General features: G+C 42.7%; 1 protein-coding gene and 1 pseudogene across 2 annotated transcripts; both read left to right on the top strand.

Annotated features, from left to right (window-relative positions):
• Window positions 1–22,113, top strand: part of LOC117354589 — an 80,504-nt pseudogene that overhangs the window by 51,122 nt on the left and 7,269 nt on the right.
• On the top strand, window positions 93–18,369 carry LOC117354590 (zinc finger protein 222-like). 2 transcript variants are annotated; one of them, XM_033932362.1, is made up of 4 exons: window positions 93–449; window positions 890–1,016; window positions 7,621–7,737; window positions 17,847–18,369. In XM_033932362.1, the coding sequence occupies exons 1-4, from the start codon at window positions 192–194 to the stop codon at window positions 18,044–18,046; spliced, it is 702 nt and encodes a 233-aa protein (XP_033788253.1). In that variant the 5' UTR covers window positions 93–191; the 3' UTR covers window positions 18,047–18,369. The 2 variants fall into 2 exon arrangements, with proteins under 2 accessions (XP_033788253.1, XP_033788252.1); XM_033932361.1 differs by having other exon boundaries at window positions 101–449; window positions 7,618–7,737; window positions 17,847–18,367.

Consider the following 22,113-nt stretch of genomic DNA (forward strand, 5'->3'; position numbering starts at 1 on the left):
ACCAATCAGCACTGAAAGGGGTGGAGCTGAGTAGAAAACACAGGGACCCAGATGCTGCAAAGGATTCCCTCCCAGTAAGACTCTTAAAGCAGCCTCAGTGGCACAGAAACTTCTCTGCAAACGCCTTCGTATTCTAATGAGCTTTCCTTGTGACGCACGAAAGAGAACGCCCCGCCCCCATCTGCCATGAAATGCTTCCTGCGCTGGGTGTTGTACAGTACTCGCGTCTCTCGATCAGTGTGAAGCCCCGCCTCCTTTTTGTGACCTCATCAGCCTGCACCCAAAAGGAAACGAGCTTCAGAGCTCCAAATCTCACTTCCTGTCCTCTTGTTCCTTTTTCCGACACTGCAAGAAATAAACCCTCGACCAGAGAAAGAGCCTCACATTCATTTCTAATCCTGCAAACTACAAAAGCAGAAAGCAAAATGCCTGCAGGAACTTCTGCCCAGGTGGGAGACTCCCCCAACTCCTTCTGCCCTGGGATGTTGCAGAGTCAGTCCTGGGGCTGAGGAAAATCACTTTGGGACCCTCCTGAGGGGAAGGAGAGAGATCAGAAGTCTCAAAGGGAGATTTTGGCTGTAACTTGTTTTTCCTGCTATAGTCCTGCTTTGGGACTGTCAATTATGTGGCTGCAAATTATATACACAGAGAAATCTCTTCCTCTGCCCTAATGAGAGCTCTCCTGAAATCTAACCCTCCTCTGGGGTTGTGTTACAAATATCTTCTTCTGTCATGCTCAGCCCCAGCACTGGGAAGTCTTCTGAAATAGAACCCTGTTCTGGGACTCTGTGTTATGTAATTGAAAATTATGTATACCCGGCATATTTTCCGCCAGCCCTGGGAGGCCTCTTTCTGAAAGTGCTGAGTGTGTTTCTGATTTGTATTTCAGATGCAGGTGACATTTGAGGAGGTCGCTGTCTCTTTCTCCCAGGAGGAGTGGGAGTATTTAGATGAAGAGCAGAAGGAGCTCTACAGGGAGGTGATGAAGGAGAATTATCAGACCCTGATCTCTTTAGGTAAGAGATAAAAATCACATGTTTATTAGCAGTAGTGGGCCATCATTATAAGGATAATTTTGATTATGTTTCTCTCGTGTGATGAAAACAAATGAGACCAAGTGAGGGATGCACTGTTAGATGACAGTTGCTATTCTGGATTGGTGACCATTAGACGTAATCCAAAATTTGTGCTTGGGATTATGTTTAGGGAGTTTAACAGTTGGGAAGCAAAGTGGTCAAATGAATACAGACAAGGGAACTCCAAGGAAATTTGGAACTTGAGGGAACAGTATGGTCTGAAACTGCTACTTTGTATCCTCTCTTTACAAGTGAGTATTATATAAAGAGTGACATGTTTAGGAAGCCACTAAAATTGAGGAAATCATGGAAAGGGAAGATGGGATAAAGGGATGAAGAAATGGACTATAAGATACTCTAGAGAACTTATGTTACCATTTCTGAAGAGGGCAGATGGAAGATGTTGGAAGGACTACAAAGGTAATGGGGATTTTTATCATTTGTAGTGAACATGTAGTAAAGCCTGCAAGTATTGGTCTTCAGTAGTTAAAACGGGTTCAAGAGTGGGAAACGGGGCACAGACCGAGAAGACCAACTAAATATTGCAGGCTATTATCTTGTGGAAGCTAGAGCTGAGAGGGAACAAGTTCCCCTTTTAGGAAGGAGTGTTGAGGAAACTGCAGATCTCATGGATGGCTAAAATTGCAGCTGTGAAGCAACAGATCTAATTGAATCTTTAATTTAGGGACAGCACTATATATATATAGGTTTAAGGTGATTTACAATGTAAAGAGACCATGTAGAACATAGGGAGCTTATAGTGGTCAGTTAAAATCTGCTAAACAAGACACGAATGCTCATGTCATAACAAGGGGCCTTGCTCTTTTCTGCCGGTGTTAGCAATTACATACTGTATAGAGTTATACAAGATATACAATACACTCAGTTATTAAATACAATGCCAGTTCTTGATATAGTCAGTTGTACAGTATGAGGATGTTGTTGCGTGAATGATCCTGACGGTTTATGGCACAGAAATGTTATCAGTTTTCTTCTGAATTTTAAGATGAGAAACTACGGGGATAGTATGAAGAGTGGAAACAGGTGAAGAGAAAGGAAAAGTTAAATTTAGGTTGCAGTGTGATTCCTTCCATGCATTCTCAGGGCACACAGCGCGTACAGCCTGATTCAGAGATTCTGGAGGTCTCCAAAAGTGGGTTTTGAACAGTTTTGGAGTAAGACCTAGTACCCACACCCCTAAAATCCTTAAATTACTGCTTGGATTTTTCTCCAGATTTGAATTTAAAGATATTTTTATGCCTTTATAAGCTTAGTTTTGGGAAGGTAACCACTCAGATGGACTCCCCAGGGCAGGGTACTTCAAATTCAGGCCTTATTTGCGACGGATGTCTGTCCAGTGAGAGACCTTGTTCATGTGCGATGTGGAAGGGGGATGAAATTTCATCAGCCAATGTTCCCTCAACCCCTCAAAGGGGTTCTGATACCATTCCAGACAAGAAAAGGTACCTTTGCTCCATTGCCAGTGTTTGTGCCGCCTGTGTGAATCCCTCTGTTGCAGGATATAGGTCTACAGCCTGGTCTTCCCATGGCTTCTCCATCAATTGCTCTGTTTTGGCGCGGATGCCTGTGATACTCTGACCATGTCTTTACCGATGCAGGCTGGTATTTCTTCCACGGGGGACATTGTCTCTCTCGCGGATAGCTGTGATCAGGATCCTAGTGGTCTCCAGGATCTCAGGGAGGATCCTGCAGTGTGCCCACACACCTGGTTGATCTAATCTTGGAATCTGTTCAGGAATTGAAGTTGGCCTGTGACTAGTCTGCTGTGGCATCCTGTTCTCTCATGAGTGTACGATAAGCCGAAAACTGTTTCTTTTCCGGACCATCCTGATATTGTCGAGATGCTCACAGGCATCTGGAAAATGTCGGAGAGTCCCTGAACTGTGCTAGGACCATGTCCAGACTTTATCCATTGGCAGACACCTTCAACTCACGTTTTGCGTCCCTGAAGGTTGGTTCCTTGGTGGCACAGGTCAGTAAGCACACTTCTCTGTCCAGGACTGCAGGGTAGATTTTATCCTTAAGCGTCTATCCGACTCAAGAGTGGCCACTTCCTTTGTGGCCAGAGCATGTCATTCTAAGCTCCGCCATGATCCAGATACTATTGTGATCCAGGATCTTGTTTTTCTCACCTTTGGTGTGGATTATATGCTCTGTACAAAATCTTCAAGGTCTTCATTAAGCTCTGCGCCTACTCCATTTTGGATGTTTTGGAGCCAGCAGTGGTCCGATGTAGTGCTGCCCAATTCACGATTCGAATCAGGTGAATCGATTCAAATCGATTCAATTTAAAAGAAAATCGGCCTCCCGATTCAATGGCCGACCCTTCCTTAGTGTCTTCCTAAAGCAGGAGCTGCAGAGCTGCCTTTTAAGTTAAGTTTTATTAGGATTTTATATACCGCCTATCAAGGTTTTCTAAGCGGTTTTACAATCAGATACTCAAGCATTTCCCCTGTCTGTCCCAGTGGGCTCACAATCTATCTAACGTACCTGGGGCTGTGGAGGATTAAGTGACTTGCCCAGGGTCACAAGGAGCAGCGCGGGGTTTGAACCCATAACCCCAGGGTGCTGAGGCTGTAGCTTCAACCACCGCGCCACACACTCCTTTTGCTGGCCATCCACTGCGGCTCCTGCTTGAGGGGGGAGGGTCAGTCAGAAAGGCCTCCCCCAGTTTTTCTGCTCTTGCCTTCCCCAGTTTCTCCACTCTTACCTCCCCCAGCTTCCCTGCTCTTGCCTCCACCAGCTTCCCCACTCTTACCTCCTGTAGGCTAATAGGGCAGCCTGCAGGCTCGCTAGTGTTTTAGAGATCCCTGCAGCTGCCCATGATCCTCAGCAGCACATTCTCTCTGCCGCGATCCTGCCCCTGCTCTGATGTCAGGGGGGAGCAGGTGTTCATTCGCAGCAGAGAGGAGGAAAAGAGTGCCTTAGGTGGGGGGGAGCAGGTCTTCGGGGGAGGAGCTGTCATTTGCGGTGGATAGGAGGAAAAGAGTGCCTTCATGGCAGGGGGGAACAGGCCTTCATGGAGGGAGCAGGCCTTCGCGGTTGGGAGGAAGAGAGAAATGCCTTCGTGGGGGGAGCAGGCCTTCGTGGGGGGAACAGGTCTTCGCGGCGGCGAGCAGGTCTTCAGGGCAGGGAGGCAGGTCTGTGCAGAGGGAAGATGAGGAAGGAGTAAAAGAAGGGAGGGGAGATGCCAGACCTGAGGTGGGGTGAAGGGAAGGGAAGAAAGAAACCAAACCAAAAAGATGGGGAGGAAAGCAGAGAAGAGGTGCTGGACTAATGGGGAGAGAGGGAGAGAGAAATGCAAGACCACAAAGGGAAGGGTATAAGAGGGACAGATTCTGCTCCAAAGTAGGTGGGCAGGGTGTAGGATGGCAGGAGAGATAGTAGGAGATAGCCTGTACCTGGGGACGGGGATACAGGAGGTAAGGAAGAGAGAAAGAAGAAGCTGGATATAGGGAGAGATAAGAGGCTGGGCATGGAAGGAGCATAGGAACAAGGACACAAGGGGGACAGTACTGGAAAGGAGAATAGGGACACAGAAGAGAGATGCTGGATGAAAGGGTAGATGAGAAAAGGAGAGATGGTGCACCTGTGGATGGTGGGGTCCATCACTGCAGCTGCGGGGTGATGGAGATGAACCAAAGGAAAGATGCCAGACCTCCGGGGCAGGAAAGGGAAACAGAAGGGGAGGACATTGATGGAAGATGGATGGTTAGCACGGAGAAAGAAGGAGAGCCTAATCAGAAGACAACCAGAGCAACATGGGACCAACAAGATTTGAAAAATGACCAAACAACAAAAGGTTGGAAAATAATTTTATTTTCTGTTTTGTGATTACAATATGTCATATTTGAAATGTGTATCCTTCTAAAGCTGGTGTTGGACAGCAAACGTGAGCTAGGATTTAATAGAGAGGAAAAGTATTTTTTGTTTGCTTATTTTGTTTACACCACAGGACCAGTGTGGGTAGGAGAGGGTGAAGAGGGAGAAGAGGCTATAAAATAAACCCACCAGGATGTTTGGAAAAAAAACCACCCAATTGGGCAGGAAAATCGTTAGTTCAGGGATTCCTCTTCTGAGGTGACCCTGAGAAGGTTACCCTTCAGATGGCAACTGCTGTTTGGCAAAGGTGTGGATGACCAGATGGCAAGTGTGCAGAATCATAAGCCCAAGGCCTTGCTACATAATTGATCCCTGTCTTCTAGGGTTCGGGGAGCTCTAGCTTTTGTCACCCCAGATGCTCATGTCAGTACTTTGGGGGTCCACAGGGCAGTGCTCTGCCCCAGTAGGCAGTCAGAGATTCAGGGGTTCCCGTCATCAGCAGCCATCAGGGAGTTGTCCCGCAGTGCCTTCCAAGAAGCAATTCTGACACCAGGCTGAACCCCCAAGGATCAGGCGTCAGTTTTCAGAATTTCTAGTGGAATGGCAGGCCATTACCTCAGACTGCTGGATTTTTTTGCGTGGTGCACTGTGGCTGTAGCCTCTGCTTTATTTGCTCTGTCCGACCTGAAATCTCAACCTGGCCCTTCGGTCTCTAACGCGTCCACCCTTTGAGCCCCTAGACCAGTAGTGGGTAACTCGGGTCCTTGAGGGCCGGAATCCAGGCTGGTTTTCATGATTTCCCCAATGAATATGCATGAGATCTATTTGCATGCACTGCTTTCAATCCTGAAAAGCCGACTGGATTCCGCCCCTCGAGAACCACTGCCCTAGACCACTCCTCCCTGATGTATCTTGCCATCAAGACAGTTTTACTGGTGGCCATTACTTCAGATTGCCAGGTGTTTGAACTTCAGGCTCAATCTTTGCCATGATCCTTTTCTTAAGAACATGGATTCTGGTGTATTTCTGCACACTGTTCCCTCGTTTCTTCCGAAGGTGGATTCAGCCTTTCACATCAACCAGGAGGTTTGGCTCCCATCTTTTACCTCCTCTGGGTCTCAGGAGCGGGACCGGGTGTTGCAGTCCCTGGAAGTGCACAGGGTTTTATTAGGCTACCTGGAGGTCACAAATTATTTGGGTCTCCAAATATTTGTTTGCTGTGGTGGGTCTGGCCTAAAGGGGCAGGTCGGCGTCTAAGGCTATTATTTATAGATGGATTTGTAGAGCTATTTCTTCTGCCTACATTGCAGCCGGCAAGAAGCCCCCTCTTTCTGTGCAGGCTTATTCTACGTCCTCGTCTTTTACTGAATCATCAGGTGATTTCTTTGGAGGATATTGCGGACTGTTGCCTGGTCTTCGCTGCAAACTTTCACCATCTTTTATAGGATTGATGTGGCAGCCAAGCAGGATGCTGTTTTTGGTTCCTCTGTTTTGGCAGCGGTCTCATCAGTCCCACCCTGATTTTATGGGACTGCTCTGTTACAACCTGCTTGTCCAGGAATAAAGTGGAATTTTACAAGAACGAAAGTTGAGGTTCTTACCTTTACTAATTTTCTTTCTTGTAAATCTACACTTTATTCCTGGAGCCTGCCCAGGACATTGCTGATTCACCAATCATCTGCCTTGACCAGTACTAGTAAGCTGAATTTCTGACCAGCCTTTTGAAGAGTGCCATCTGACTATGTTTAGCACTTTGCCCTGTGGTTTCTAGTGCCCCTTTCATCAGTGCAGGGGAGGGGCTGAAGACTCTGAATAATTGAGGCTTCCTATAAGTTGTCTGGTGAGTATGGATAAACAAAACCACTTGTCCAGGAATAAAGTGTGGATTTACAAGAAAGAAGATTAGCAAAGGTAAGAACCTAATCTTTCATTGCAATCGCATCTGTGAGTCTATATTAATAACAGAAAACTCAGCTTTAGACACTCTGACATTAGGTTCTGCTAGCTTTACTGGAGACTGATTAAGAAAGCATACTGCTAGACACCTCTAGAGGTGGAAGGGCCTAGTATGTCCAGTTTGCTCATGCTATTCACATTCCCCAAACTTTTGGGTAGCACCTTGTATTAAAAATCTCTGAAGCATCCACTGGTTATAGAGGCAGACAGGAGCCCAGGACAAAGATACGGTAGATACTGGTATTTTCCACACTAGCAGACTATTCACATCTCAGGTTCCATTTGGTGGTGATTTTTCACTTTGTATCTGATGAAAGTCTCACCTACAGTATTGATAGGATACAGGTTGCAAAAAGATGCCAAGAAATAACCTAATTAAAATGGAAAAGTAATCCTTAATGCACTAGTTGAAGATAATCTCTGAAATTCTGATTCTTTGCTGGAAAGATTTCTTTGGAGAAGGATGTGGGAAAATGATTTTAGCTTCCTGCCCTTTCTCTATGCTCATATCAGTCTGAGTATTCTCAGAGAGTTTGTTTTACCGTATTCTAGATGTTCTGGTGTGAACAAGGAGACCTGCATGTTGTATAAGTGTTGAAGAAGTTTGCATATATTGAAATGAGGTGATAATACATTGAACTATTTAGAGTGGGATTAAAGATGAGTAAACAGGATTTATGTTACTTTTTATGAGGTATAATCATTTTGAGAAAATTAATTGAATGCAATTTTCTTACCCCAGCAGCAGGTTCTCTAACCGTCACCCCTAAGATTATATCCCACATCGAACGAGGGGAAGAGCCGTACATCAGGGGTGAGCCTGGATCAGAGGAAAGAGAAATTGGGAAAAGCAGCTCCCCAGGTGAGTGGAGTAATAAGAGGGTGCGGGGTAAAAATGTCTAATAAGAACATAAGAAGCGCCATCTCCGGATCAGACCTTCGGTCCATCAAGTCCGGCGATCCGCACACGCGGAGGCCCTGCTAGGTATTCACCTAGGTAATCTAAACTAAACTTCCATTTGTGCGTCGCACATACTTATACAGGCTCAAGGCGACAGATCAAGGAGGAAGGGGGAAAGTTGTAGGGAAGGGGGGTATGGAGAAATAAGAGAGGGGACCCAGAAGTAGAGGGAAGTTATGCAGAAACTAAGACAGTTAGTTGTCAAAGAGGTGAGTCTTCAGGTTTTTTTCCGAATGTAGTGCAGTTTGTCTCTGTCCTAATAACTTCCGGTAGGTCTTTCTAGGTTTTTACACCCAGATAAGTTAGCATAGAGTTGAAAATTTGCTCGTAGTGGAGGTTTTTTGTGAATGGTAGATTTAGTTGGATTCTGTTAAGGATTCTTTTTGAAGTCGACCAAACATTAGAGAATAATTGGATGTGAGGGGCTGCTGAGTTTCCGTATGGAATCTGGTGTAGGATACAAGACGATTTGAAAATTATTCAAGATGTTATTGGAAGCCAATGTAATTGCCTGATGAAGGTTGTGATTGAGTCAAATTTCTTTAATTTGTAGATTAGTCTAACTGCTGTGTTCTGGATGAGTTGTAGTTTGTGGATGAAAAAGGTGTTGATGCCAAGGTAGGCAGATTTGCAATAGTCCAATTGAGCAAGGACCATTATCTGAACGATCAGAGCCAAGTGGTGTGGGTGAAAGTATGATCTTGTGAGTCGCAGTTGACGCATAGTATAGATGGTCTTTTTCCAAAGGTTAGATATTTGTGGTTCCATTGGAAGAGTGAGTTTAGGTATGACATTCTGTTGTGCGGTGGGGAAACCAATGGTTTTGGTCTTAGTGGTGTTCAGTTTCAGCTTGTTGTTCGTTGTCCAGGTTTGAAATTTATCTATATTGTTTGAGATTTTTTTGGCAATATTAGGATGGTTATGGGAATGAGGAGGAGGATGTTGTCGGCATACAACAGTACCGTTTCATCTTCCATTTTGATGTGACCCAGCGAGCTCATGAATAAATTGAATAGGATTGGGGATAATGGGGAGCTTGTGGGACACCACAGAACGCCTTCCAAGGGTTGGAGTATGATTCTTGCCTTTTGACTATATATTCACGATTTTGTAGGAAGTCGGCAAACCAATTCAGTACAGTTCCTGTTATACTGATTTCTGATTGCCTTCTATAGACACCTTTTGTAGGGAAAGCACTGGGGGTTCTGCCCCTTTATAGATAAGGATCAGTCACTTGACCTATAAGGGAAGGCTTAACCTATGGGCCACACAATGTAAGCTCTGGAAAGGTGGAGGGAAGGTGTTTATCTTTAACTTCACATGTCAGAAATCTTGAAGCTCAAAACCGTGTTGTGAGGGAGTCAGAAGGAAGGTGTGTTTTGTGGTGTCAGATCCTGGGTTGTGACTGGGTCTCTGTGTGCAGAAGCTTGGGAAACAGCAGGGTCTCTGGATGTCCAGCTGGCTGGCATAAATGCGAAGACCTAAATGTGTCACTTTAATACATCACTTAGCGTAATATTTGCCTCTTTTTCCTCAGTGTGACTTAGATGCCCTTTCTTCACTTAATTGACTTATACAAAGTTAATCTTATTATGCTCAGTTAACCTTTCCATATCAATATTCCATACAGATCCCAGATCACGACCAGGATAATGTTAGCAGAGCCTTTTTGCTGTCAGTAGGTGGTCACCCGGATCTCTTCTGAATATTGCTGGTAAATCCCAGTTCCACTCAGCCTGGACTATTCCTGCCATAACCCGATACTGCTGAGGTGGTATGTCCATATTTTTAGTGGCACTAGCGGGATAAGTACTGCTGGAAATCAAGTTTCAAGTTTAATAAGTCTTGATATATCACCCAGTGAGAGACCTTTCTGAGCAGTTTATAATAGAACTTTAAAATCACTCAGAAAATTGGAAGAAAATATATCTGGGGATAGAAAAGAGTAGAATGCATTTTAGATTACTTGGCAACAGGACTTGGTTTTCAGTAGGCAGCATAGAGGCATGTTTTTGGTCAAAGGCATCCTCAGATAAGAAGATGTCGAGACCTCGTTTGAATCTAATCTTTGATTCTTCAGTGAAAAAGTTGAGGGAAGTGTGTTCCAAAGAGTAGGGCCGTTACATTGAAGATTCGTGACCGTATACAGTCATTGATGTTGCAGAATGAGGGTATAACGAGTAGATTTGAGTAGGCCAAGCAAAGAGTCCTAGGACAGTTGGGAATTGGGAATCGGAAGTCAAGAAAGGTATGGCCCGGTGAGAGGGACTTGTCTGGGTAAGAGCTTTGTTAACGTAACGAAGGGACACATTAACCAGCCTATACACACAAGCACGCATATCAAAAACAGGGACACATTAACCAGCCTATACACACAAACACGCATATCAAAAACAGGTCGCACTCCAGAGATGATCATCGGATGGCACCCATAGACCTCTCGGCTTCCAAGTATGTAGTCCAAAGTTGCTCAAACTGTGTCCCCTTTGCTTTCCTCTCCGCTCCCCTCTTTCCTTCCCCACTCCCATCCCTCTCTTTTGCATCTTTAAATCTTCACCAGCACGAGCAGCTTCTCCGGCCGACTGCTCATGCTGCCATTGGCTTGACCTCTGATGTCAATTCCTGGTTCCGCAACCCGGAAGTGATTTCAGAGGGAGCCAGGCTGGCACGAGCAGCAGGCTAGAGTAGTTGCTCGGGCTGGTGAAGATTTTAAAGAAAGATGTGGGGCAGAGAGGTGCCGGTGCCCCCACCAAGACAGCACCTAGGGTGGTACGCCACCCCCCCCCCACTTACTTCTCTACTGTGCCCCACAGAACTTGAATGGTGGTAGGAGCAGTAATTAATTGGGTATAATAAGCATCTGTAACATGTCTAGGGAAAGGGTCGACCCAAGCTACTAGCCAGGTTCAGATTTATGCAATCTTTTTTTTGTTTTTTGTTTTTCAGTTTTTATTAGAATTTTATAATGAATACAAAACAATATAATCACCACAAGTACACCACTGCAGAATACTACAGCCACTCAATATAGCATACAAAGTAAAGATTTCACTATTATACCCCAATCCCACAACCCATCATATTATAAAATAAAAAGAAAACAAGAAAAACAAAAGAATACATCAACAATATAAACACTATGTGGAAGTCCCATTGTTGTTTCTTCAAAAAGACTCCCAAACAACCACCCTGCCCCTCCCCCCCAAGCCCTCCCTCCCACTCAACAGAAAGATAGGATCCAGATTTATACAATCTTATTAGAATGGTGAGACCAGAATAGCTGAAACTGACTTTTTGACATTTTTCATTGATAAAGTGAGTAAAATAGCTGCAGAGTTTAGAGATAAGACGCCACCTTTGAGAGAGGATCACTTGCTGAACGATGGTCTGAGTTCGACTCTGAGAGACAATCGATACATATTATTTAACAGCTGAATAAGACAGCATGCCCTTTAGACCCTTGTCCGGTTGGGGTTTTTTCAACAATCAGTGAAGCTATTTATTGAAATTAGTGATGAAGTTTCCGCAGAAAGGCATTGTGTCTAAGTCACTAAAGGAGTGGTGGTTTGGCCACTCTTGAAGGATAGAGTAGATGGTAGTAGCCTGTTGCAACATTTTTGTCTGATTTCATCTTTACCCTTTTTATCAAAAGTCCTTGAAAAGATTTTGCTTCACCAACTTCAGGATTTCTTGGAGAAGTCAAACCTTTTGGATAATGGTCAATTTGGATTGCAGATACATCGTTCAACAGAATTATTATTGATTTCAACCTTAGATGTGATCTACAGGGGGCTTGATCAGGGTAAATCATTTTTTATAGTTTTCCTGGATGTCTCCACTGCTTTCGACATAATTGCGCATCAGATTCTTTTACGGAGATTACCGGTATTGGGCATTAGAGGTACTGTATTACAGTGGTTTGCATCCTATTAGTCAGGGAGAATGTTTTGTGTGGAGTTGGAATGGGCACTGGTGACCTGTGGAGTACCTCAGGGATCGGCATTATCGGCTATATTGTTTAATATTTATCTGCTCCCATTAGAAACATAGAAACATAGAAGATGACGGCAGAAAAGGGCCATAGTCCATCAAGTCTGCCCACACCATTAACCCTCCCCTAAAACCTCCTAAGGGGTAGCTCACAGGTGGTATCACCTCTACACTGCCCTCGTAAAGATCTGACGTGGGCATCCCATTTATTCTTAAAATCTTGTATGCTGCTGGCCGCGATCACCTGCTCTGGGAGTTTGTTCCAATGGTCTACCACTCTTTCTGTGAAGAAGTACTTCCTGGTATCCCCATGAAATTTCCCGCCCCTGATTCTCAGCGGATGTCCTCTCGTGGCTGACAGACCCCTGAAAGAGAAAATGTTGTCTTCCACCTCTATGCGGCCAGTGATGTACTTAAATGTCTCAACCATGTCTCCCCTTTCCCTACGCTCTTCGAGAGAGTATAGCCGGAATCTGTGCAGCCTGTCCTCGTTTGAGAAATCCTTTAGCGCCAAGATCATCCTAGTGGCCATGCGCTGAACCGACTCAACTCTCAGTACGTCCTTACGGTAGTGTGGCCTCCAGAATTGCACACAGTTCTCCAGATGAGGTCTCACCATGGTTCTGTACAATGGCATTATGACCTCCGGCTTCCGGCTAACAAAGCTTCTATGGATACAACCCAGCATTTGTCTAGCCTTGGATGTAGCCTTTTCCACTTGGATGGCTGTTTTCATGTCTTTACTAATGACCACCCCTAAGTCCCGCTCTGCTGCCGTCCTAGCCAAGGTCTCGCCGTTCAGTGTGTATGTTCTGCACGGATTATTGTTGCCAAGGTGCATGATCTTGCATTTTTTCGCGTTGAAGCCCAGCTGCCAGGTCGTGGACCAATGTTCCAGTAAAAGCAGGTCTTGCTTCATGCTGTCGGACAAATCATTTCTACTTACAGTGTTACATAGTTTGGTGTCGTCGGCAAACAATGCTATCTTACCTTGAAGCCCCTGGGTCAGGTCTCCTATGAATATATTGAAAAGGATCGGTCCCAGGACCGAACCCTGCGGCACTCCACTGGACACCCTCGACGTTTTAGAGAGGGCACCGTTAACCAACACTCTCTGAAGTCTACCACTTAGCCAGTCAGTGACCCATTGAGTTAGTGTTGCACCTAATCCCATCGATTTCATTTTGTTCAATAATCTACGGTGGGGGACGCTGTCGAAAGTTTTACTGAAGTCCAAATACACGACGTCCAGGGACTCTCCTTGGTCCAGCTTTCTAGTTATCCAGTCAAAGAAGCTGATAAGATTGGATTGGCATGACCTACCCTTGGTGAAACCGTGTTGGTGGGGGTTGCGTAGATTCTCCTCGTTCAGGAAAGTGTCTAATTCACGTTTGATTAGTGTTTCCATGAGCTTACTCACAATTGAAGGGAGACTCACCGGTCTGTAATTCTCAGCCTCTGCCCTGCAACCGTTTTTGTGCAGAGGAATGACGTTAGCTGTTTTCTAGTCCAAAGGGACTTTTCCCGTACTCAGGGAGAGGTTGAAGAGTATGGCTAATGGTTCCGCTAGAATAAGATCCACAGAAAAGGTCAATCTATTGGAAACAACAAACCATTAATTCTAATGGTGATACTATAGCTAGTGAATAAATGAAGGAAAAGATCTCAGAGTTGCCACTCCCAGGATAATATTGTTATTGTCCAAAAGGGAATTGTGGCATGTGGTTTCTTTCATTGATCAAAAAACCTTCATTTTTAATTCTTATGTTATATTAAATATTCAAATTTTTTTAATATAAAACATTGTTGTAGATATTACCACTCAAAACTAGTTAACTCGTTATAATCGAAGAGTACTTATCTAATATTATCTAGTATTATTTTTTATATGTATTTTTTATTTTTTCGATCTTTTACTGTGCAAAAAATGCCTAAAGTGCAAACATTTCTTAAAGTGACTCGTGCTAATCCAGCTTATCAATTTAAATAGGCTGTCAAAATAGCAAGATAGCAAAAATAAAGATTTTAAATAGGCTGTGCAAAATAGCAAAGATGAAACATCATGAACGGGCCTTAAACTGGCACTTATCTTTTTAACATGATGTAGTAAATAACGGCGGATTCATCTAGCCGTAGGAAACCCGTGTATCCAACCAACGGGGACCCGTTTCGCCGCGCTCATGCGGCTTCCTCAGGGTAATACAAGGCAAATGGGCTAAGGATACAAATAAAAAGACAAAATGATTGATTAAAGAATGTCTAAAAAACTAAGTTTTTGTAAATTAGACTAGCAAACTTAAAGCACAGCTTACTTACTGTTATCGTTTAGCAATCCGGGCTGTTATTACACAAACCCACTCAAAAAATGACGCTGAAAAAGAAAAGACGCCGGCACATGCGCAATGCAACCACCAATCAGGTGTTTAAAAAATGCGAAACATTACGCACAGTAAAACTAAGGAATGATTGAGCAACAAAATTAAAGGAATACAGACCAATCTACTGTCGTGTTTAAACCATATGGATGCATACTTTTGAGAGCAAAGATCCACCTTACTTCTCTTCTCTGTAATCTTTTAACTCTATCTCCCCCACGCTGAATTTTTGGTTCATGATCGATAGCTAATACTCTGAGGTCAGAGAAATTGTGTGCAATGTTCTACAATGACCTCAGAGCATCGATTACGTTTTAGATTGGACTTGTGTTCACAAATTCTCGTTTTTAAATCTCGTGTAGTCATTCCAACATATAACATCTTGCATGGGCAGAGAATAACGTAAATTATGAAGGTGGATCTGCAATTTGTGAAATAATTCAAAAAATATTGTTTATTATTATTTGGATTGATAAAAATCTTCGTTTGTATGGTAATTTTGCATATACTGCATGATAAACACTTGTAGTGGCCTTTAATCTGCTGGATTGTTGACAAGGATTTCATAGTGGATGGACATAGAATCTCCTTTAAATTGGAATTTCTTGAGAAAGCAATTCGAAGATCTTTGTTTTCAAAAATAGAGTGAAGTTTCATAATGTTCCAGTTATTTCTCATAATCTGTGTTACTTTGTTAGAATTGGGAGAATATGTCATTACAAATGTCTCTACATCATCTTCAAAGGCGTTATTTCTTTTCATAACCAAAAGATGATCTCTATTGATGTATTTTGCTCGGCGTCTTGCTTTACTCAATACATGTTGGGGATAGCCACGTAATATCAGTTTCTCTTGTAATTTCTTTGATTGTTTTTGATATTCTTTCACATCAGTGCAGTTTCTTCTAACTCTCAGCATTTGTGAAAAAGGTAAACTTTCCTTCAATTTCAACGGATGGCAACTATTAAATTGAAGGAAAGTATTTCTATCGGTGTTTTTTGTGAAAACTTTAGTCACAAAGGTATTGTTATCCTGGTATATATCAACGTCCAAAAAATGTATATTAGTATTGGAACATTCCACTGAAAATTTGATATTATTGTCACAGGAGTTAAGCCAAGTAACAAAAGAGTTAAGTTCATTATGAGATCCTTTCCAAAGAAGGAATACATCGTCGATGTATCTGTGCCATGAATAAATCAAAGGTTCAAACGGAGAGTTCTTAATCCAAACCTTTTCAAAATCAATCATATACAGGTTTGCAATAGATGGCGCAAACGTAGCACCCATTGCTACCCCTGTCAATTGTAGATACAGTTCATTCTCAAATGTAAAGAAATTTTCTTTTAAAGCTAGCCTAGTTAATTGAACAAGAAATGGTTCCGCTAGGACATCACACAGCTCTCTGAGCACCCTGGGGTGCAGATTGTCCGGTCCCATAGCCTTGTTCACCTTGAGTTTTGATAGCTCACTGTAGACGTCACTGGGTGTAAACTTGTGGTTCAGGAACGGGTCTCCCGAGTTGTGCTTCTCCTGCAACTGTGGGCCGGACCCTGTCCCCTCGCAGGTGAAGACTGAGCAGAAGTACTCATTTAGTAGTTCGTCTTTATCTGTGTCTGACTCTGTATAACTCCCATCAGGTTTTCTGAGGCGTACTATCCCATCCGTGTTTCTTTTTCTGTCACTAATATACCTGAAGAAAGATTTGTCCCCCTTTTTGAGTTCTTTGCTAAGTTTTCTTCTATTCGAAGCTTGGCCTCTTTGACTGCCAGTTTGACAGCTGCTGACTTGGCCGTATATTTTGTTCTAGCCTCTTTTTCCCCGAGCTTTTGTAGGATATGAATGCACGCTTCTTGTCTTTGACTAGATCTGATATCTCTGTGGTGAACCATTGAGGTCTGTTGTTTCTTCTCCGTTTACTTACTGATCTTATGTAGTGGTTTGTTGTTGTGTGTAAGGTAGATTTCAAGGTTGACCACATATCCTCCACATCATTAGTCATCGCTTGGTGTTGCAGTGCTTGATGGACAAAATCTCCCATGCGTTTAAAGTCCGTGCCTCGAAAGTTGAGTACTTTTGTTGTCGTGCTTGATCTGGAGAAACCCTTTTTGAGGTTGAACCATATCATATTGTGGTCGCTGGTGGCTAGCTTATCGCCTACCGAGATCTCCGAGACGCTTTCTCCATTGGTGAGCACCAGATCCAGTATCACTTGGGCCCTAGTAGGCTCCAGCACCAATTGCTTGAGTCGTGCTCCCCTTATGGAGGAGAGCAGCCTTCTGCTGCCGCTGGTCGAGAAGTGCAGGCTCTTGAGATAAGCTATAAGTTTTATGCCGACGACCTTCAATTCCTGGTCCCGGTCGAGAATTCAATGCAAGACGCGATTTCACGATTAGAAAGATGTTTTGATGTAATCAAAGTGGATGGACACTAATCATTTAAAATTGACTATGTGTAAAACCGAGACACTCTGTGTAGGTCGCCAGAAACTAGTAGAATTATTTCCATCTGTACTGATTGAGTTTGGATAATAGTTTTTCCGGTATCTAATGAATGCAAATACCTGGGGGTGATATTGGATTCCACTTTGTCTTTTAAGCCACAGATACATGAGCAGTGGTGTCTAAAGCTCTTTTAAAACTTCACTGCTTCATAAATTAAGAGATTTTCTTGATAAGTGCAATTTTGATTCCTACAGTTGATTATTGTAACGCTGTTTACTTCGGTTTACCGAAAAATTAAATTTGAGCATTACAATTGATAACAGAATGCAGCGGCCCACTTAATTGAGGGGGCTTCAAGATTTGACCATATTACACCAATCTTAATTAAGCTTCACTTGTTACCAGTAGCTGCTCGAATTGAGTTTAAAGTACTTTGTACGATTTCAAGCTAAGACAGAGTAAACAGTCATTAGAGATAAGTAATCTTCTTCGTCAATATTTGCTCAGTCGTACATTGCGCTCCAGTGAACAGCAGTGCTTTGAGGTCCCACCTTTGAGGAGACTAATTGCTCTGATTGCTAGGCAGGGCGCCCAGTGGTGGAACGCCTTGCCGCTTGAAGTTAAAGAGGCACCATCTTTATTAAATATTCTGAAATTAATCAAAACAGTATTGTTTGAATGATATTATTCATGCAAGTGAGTATGATGAATATGAGGTATTGCCAGTACTTATGTCCTCCTCCCCTACTTAGACTACTGTAACTCCCTCTACTGCCGCATCACAGAGAAAGACTATAAGAAACTGCAACTACTCAAAAACACAGTAGCAAGGCTGATCCTGCACAAGACAAAATATGAGAGGGCAAGTCCACTACTTAAGGAATTACACTGACTGCCAGTCAAGGGCAGGGTTCATTTCAAAATTGCATGTATTGTCGATTGTTTAACAAATTCTAAATTCCCAACCTACTTCATCCTCTCTACAGCCCTCTTCTCTACCTCGCCACCATCCCAATTCAAGATTTGAGACTAACTTATACTCTCTTTCCACCTTGTATCCCATGTACTGACAAAATGTATCTTTATTGTAAACCGCTTTGAACTTCACGGTATAGCGGTATATAAGAAATAAAATTATTATTATTATTATAGCTATACAGTATACAGAGAAAACTTAGCTTGGCTCATTTCTGCTCGCCAGGTCACACAGTCCTTCAATTATTCGAGCACAATTCAACGCTGCAAGCTACCACTTCCTTCCCCGCGCCAGTACAGAGGAAAGCTCTTTTCGAGACCACTTTTGAGTTCCAAAGACCCAAAATCTGGAACAAACTCCCTGGAATGAACTCCCAAGCAGCTTACGCCAACTTCCCACATACTTCCAATTCAGGAAGGCACTGAAGACGCATTTATTATCTTTACTGCACTGACTTACAATAACGTACCCATCTGTGTGAAGTCTATACCTCTGAATCAATTCTAATATAATGCAAGCCCCAATGATTCCTAGCCAACATTTGCAGGATACAAGAATAAGTATGGTTTGGTATTTCAGTATTATAGGTTATTCGAGATGTTATTGGATTGTAATTCTCTATGTCTGCATTATGAATGTTTCTCTGTAACTCGCCGAAAATTGTAGGATGTGCGAGCAAGAAATATTTTAAATAAATAAATATTATGAAGATAGAAAAAGATATATTTATGTAGCCTGCTGTAAATAATAAATTAATAATTATTCACAAATATCTCTGTAGATATGTCAGCAAACAACTAGTACATACTGTATTTTTCTCTCCATAAGACACAGCTGACCATAAGATGCACCCAACTGTAGAGGAGGAAAACTAAGAAAAAAAATTCTGAACCAAATAGTGTGCCCTGTACCCTGTCCCCCCTCTGGTGGTCTAGTAGTAGGCTGGGACAGGGTACAGGTCACGTCTAGTGGTGGGCACGTCTAATGGTAGGCACGTCTAGTGGCAGCCAGCTAGTCCCCAGCCATTGCCAAGCCAGCCAGCCAGTCCCAAGGCAACCAGCCAACCCACCCACCCCAAACCAGCCAGCCAGTCCCAAGCCAGCCAGCCCAAAGGCAACCAGCCCACCCACCCCAAGCCAGCCAGCCCTCAGTCAACCCAGCCAGCCCCCAGTCAAACCAGCCAGCCAGTCCCAAGCCAGCCAGCCCAAAGGCAGGCAGGCACCCCCTCCCCCGTACCTTTTTTTGGCATCCTGGTGGTCCAGCGTGCTTTCCTCGCTCCTGCCTGGTTTCCCTGCTCTCTTCTGGCAGCGTTAGCGGCACAGCGGTGCACGAGGCAGGTGTGTGCTTTTTGCGTGCCTGCTTAGTCCCTCCCTGCACTCCGAATGGCTGCCTATCAAATTCTATTGCCTACTATTCAAGGCTATTAATGTAGAAAGCCCAACCTACTGGAATAACCGACTAACTCAATCCTCCTCAACCAGGCAAAGGAGAACCCACTCACTATTCACACACCCACTATCCAAAAATGTCAAACGAAAAAAACTATATGACAACCTAATAGCCACCAAAGCAGCTAAACTGGTCAGACAAATCACCATTCTGCTGTCCTCGACCACAGACTATAAAACCTTCAAGAAAGAAACTAAAACCCTACTCTTCAAAAAATACTTAAAACCTATTTAACACGACCACTTCCTACCCAAACCCCACCTACCCAAATATGCTTCTAATTACCCAACATTTATCACCTTAAGATCTTGACAACTCGTTGGTAATTCTTATGTAACTCTTATGACATTAATTAGCATTCCCTAGTAGATAGGTGAGGCATATCAAAAGATCCCTAAATGTCCCTAAAATAAGAACCTCAAGATTATTTTCCCTATACCCAGAAGTGCCGGGCATAGTAACCTAGAATTAAATGCATTAAGATGAAGTAGCAATGTCCAGTGCAAACCCAAAAAGCCCAAATATATGTATAATATGTACAGTTAACTCATGTGAAGGTGATACAAGCAATGAATATGCACAAGACAGATTTTGTCTTCTTTGAGTGTGGTGCAAGGGCCAAGTTCTCAAATTAAATTTAAATCGTTAAAAGAACTTGTGATGTGTCAGCAAATAATCAAAAATATAAATCACTGCCACATGTGGGACAGGCCTATTACCTGCGGCAGGTGTTACAGTACATAAAAATATGGGATAAACAAATAGTTCTTTTCTGAGAACAATGCATGAGACAATAATAAAGAAATAATATAACAGCTAACAGAATATCATAATGGGCCTATTAGATTACGTAATAACACATAATTATATTTCAGAAGTACAATTCAAAGAAGGTAAATTAAGGTATAATGGCAATAAATGTAGAGGATCCTCTGAAGATCTGCAGCGCTACTATAAATAGCTTGCATGGTGTAGGTGTATTTTTTTTTTCTTTTTTTGCAGAAAGATAATCATAACCCAAGTGTTTCTAAACCATAGTTCAGGTTTGTTAAATTAAAAAAAAAAAAAAGGAAAAGCACAACAGTTGCACACTTAAGAGAAAAATGTGAAAATCTAGATAAATTACATAACTAACATTAACACTGAAGTAAAGGCTGCTTTGTTTACCTCATTGGAATAACTACAAGACGGCATTGTGTCTTCCAAAACAGACAATATTCGTTTATTGTTAGTATAAAAACTTACAGTATTACAGCAGCAGAGACATATCAGAAAAATGTATTGTCAGTTCAGAATATGCAATGGAGAGAAGAACTTGCATCCATATGCTTAGCAGGGGGCTAGCAGATCCCCGTAGCATAAGTAAGTGAATCTCTCTGGCTTTACCTAGAATGCACGTGTTTTTTATACAGAGAAATTCTTCCTTTGTTCCAAAAAGTACATTCTGGTTATGTAATTCCCTATTGGTACATAAAATAATGTAAATCTAACTCCTTCTCTCAGTCCACGCCTCTCTCACCTCCACCCCCCCCCCCTCCCCAGTAGGGGGGGGGCCTTTCAGAAACAGAGAACTCTTGGTGAACTTTCTTTCTCCAGTGCTGAGATATATAGATGCTAATTAGTGGGTTTACAATTCTGTGCATCTTCGGGATGGTGTCCTTGTATGCTGAAAGTTGGCAAAGGTGACCTTTCGACAATCCAGCTGCTTAGTTCTCATAACTTGGTTCAGAGACAGGGAGCAAATGTTTTGGTACCAAGTTCTCTCATCTCGCTACACCCACATCGTCCTGCAGGGATCCTTGCTCATTATAAAAGTTTTATGGCTTTCCAGGGTGCCTGGCATATGAAGTCATACAGCACTGATAACAGTTAAACAGAACCTTGGAGAAATATCCTCCCAGCAGGGAACGGAGACAAAAACGTTAGCATTGCAAAGGCTGCAGGTGTTTACAGACAGCAAGGTACAGGCTGTGCCTGGCTATGGGAAAATATAGGTCTGTAGTGTCCAGCATATACAAGTGAAAATATAGGTCTGTAGTGTCCAGCATACACAAGTGAGGCCAGTATGTCCAGTTGAATCATCTGTATGTCCAGGTTATCTATGTCAACACCTAAACAAAGTAAAACCTCTGGACAATAAAGCATCATAGAACATATGAAAACAAGTGTAAAGGAAGGTGTGGACAGGCTGGTAACTTGTGCAAACTCTTCTGACAGTAGATTCTCAACAGTCTCAATGCTTCTCAAATTATCAACCATAGGAATGAACACGATTAAAATCAGTAGTTTACCACAGTTATTATCTTGATGTCTTGTGAAGCTTTAAAAGTAAGTGTATATCCTTTAGATTGGAGTTACAAAAGGTCAGAGAAATATGACTGTCCATTGATTTCATGTATGCAGTCTGGATAAGTCCCCTGTCTGCCTATTGCAAGCTGCAGTCTTCAGCTTCTACCATCTACAATATAATCAGAGACAAAACGACATAAATACAATTCCCAAATGACCAAAAGATAAGGGGCATTCATCTTCCAGGGATACTGTAAAATTGAGTCATAGTAGTTCTAGGCAGTACAGCTGGCACATATTGCTGTCTGATACTCAGACTCCAATGGCATAACGTTTATATAAAGCCAGCATTTTTCTTTATGAATCAGCAATTCGTTCTTCCATCAAATTACCAATATACAATTAAAATCCAAATTTTAATTTGTGCCCATTCAATGAGGAGTCTATTTATTCTTGTAAGAACATGATTCAGAAATATCTTACCTTAATTGTGATTATCTTGGAAGGCTTTCCATATCTGGGGATAGTTCATTCAGTGACATTGTAATCACTTACCCGCTATTTTCTGTAATTCATTTTTCTTTTCACAAATAAAAGACATGAAATACAACAGCTATTAAATTGTAAGTTCATTAATATTTATAGGAGAATAGTAGACTTTCCATTTACATGAATAAACGACTATTACTGTAAAGGTTCCTATAACTTAGCACTCTTCTCAGTGACAGCTCTGCAATGCAGTTAATAATTGTCA

The sequence above is a fragment of the Geotrypetes seraphini genome, chromosome 2, assembly GCF_902459505.1.
Source record: "Geotrypetes seraphini chromosome 2, aGeoSer1.1, whole genome shotgun sequence".
In the NCBI taxonomy this organism is placed as follows: domain Eukaryota; kingdom Metazoa; phylum Chordata; class Amphibia; order Gymnophiona; family Dermophiidae; genus Geotrypetes; species Geotrypetes seraphini.

What these genes read in the sequence shown, in the direction of transcription:
- LOC117354590 (XM_033932361.1), top strand. Translation starts at nt 192, where the DNA reads ATGCTTCCTGCGCTGGGTGTTGTACAGTACTCGCGTCTCTCGATCAGT. An exon ending in CTGCAGGAACTTCTGCCCAG is followed by an intron (nt 450 to 889) that starts GTGGGAGACTCC and finishes TTTGTATTTCAG; the next exon opens with ATGCAGGTGACATTTGAGGA. An exon ending in TCAGACCCTGATCTCTTTAG is followed by an intron (nt 1,017 to 7,617) that starts GTAAGAGATAAA and finishes TTCTTACCCCAG; the next exon opens with CAGCAGGTTCTCTAACCGTC.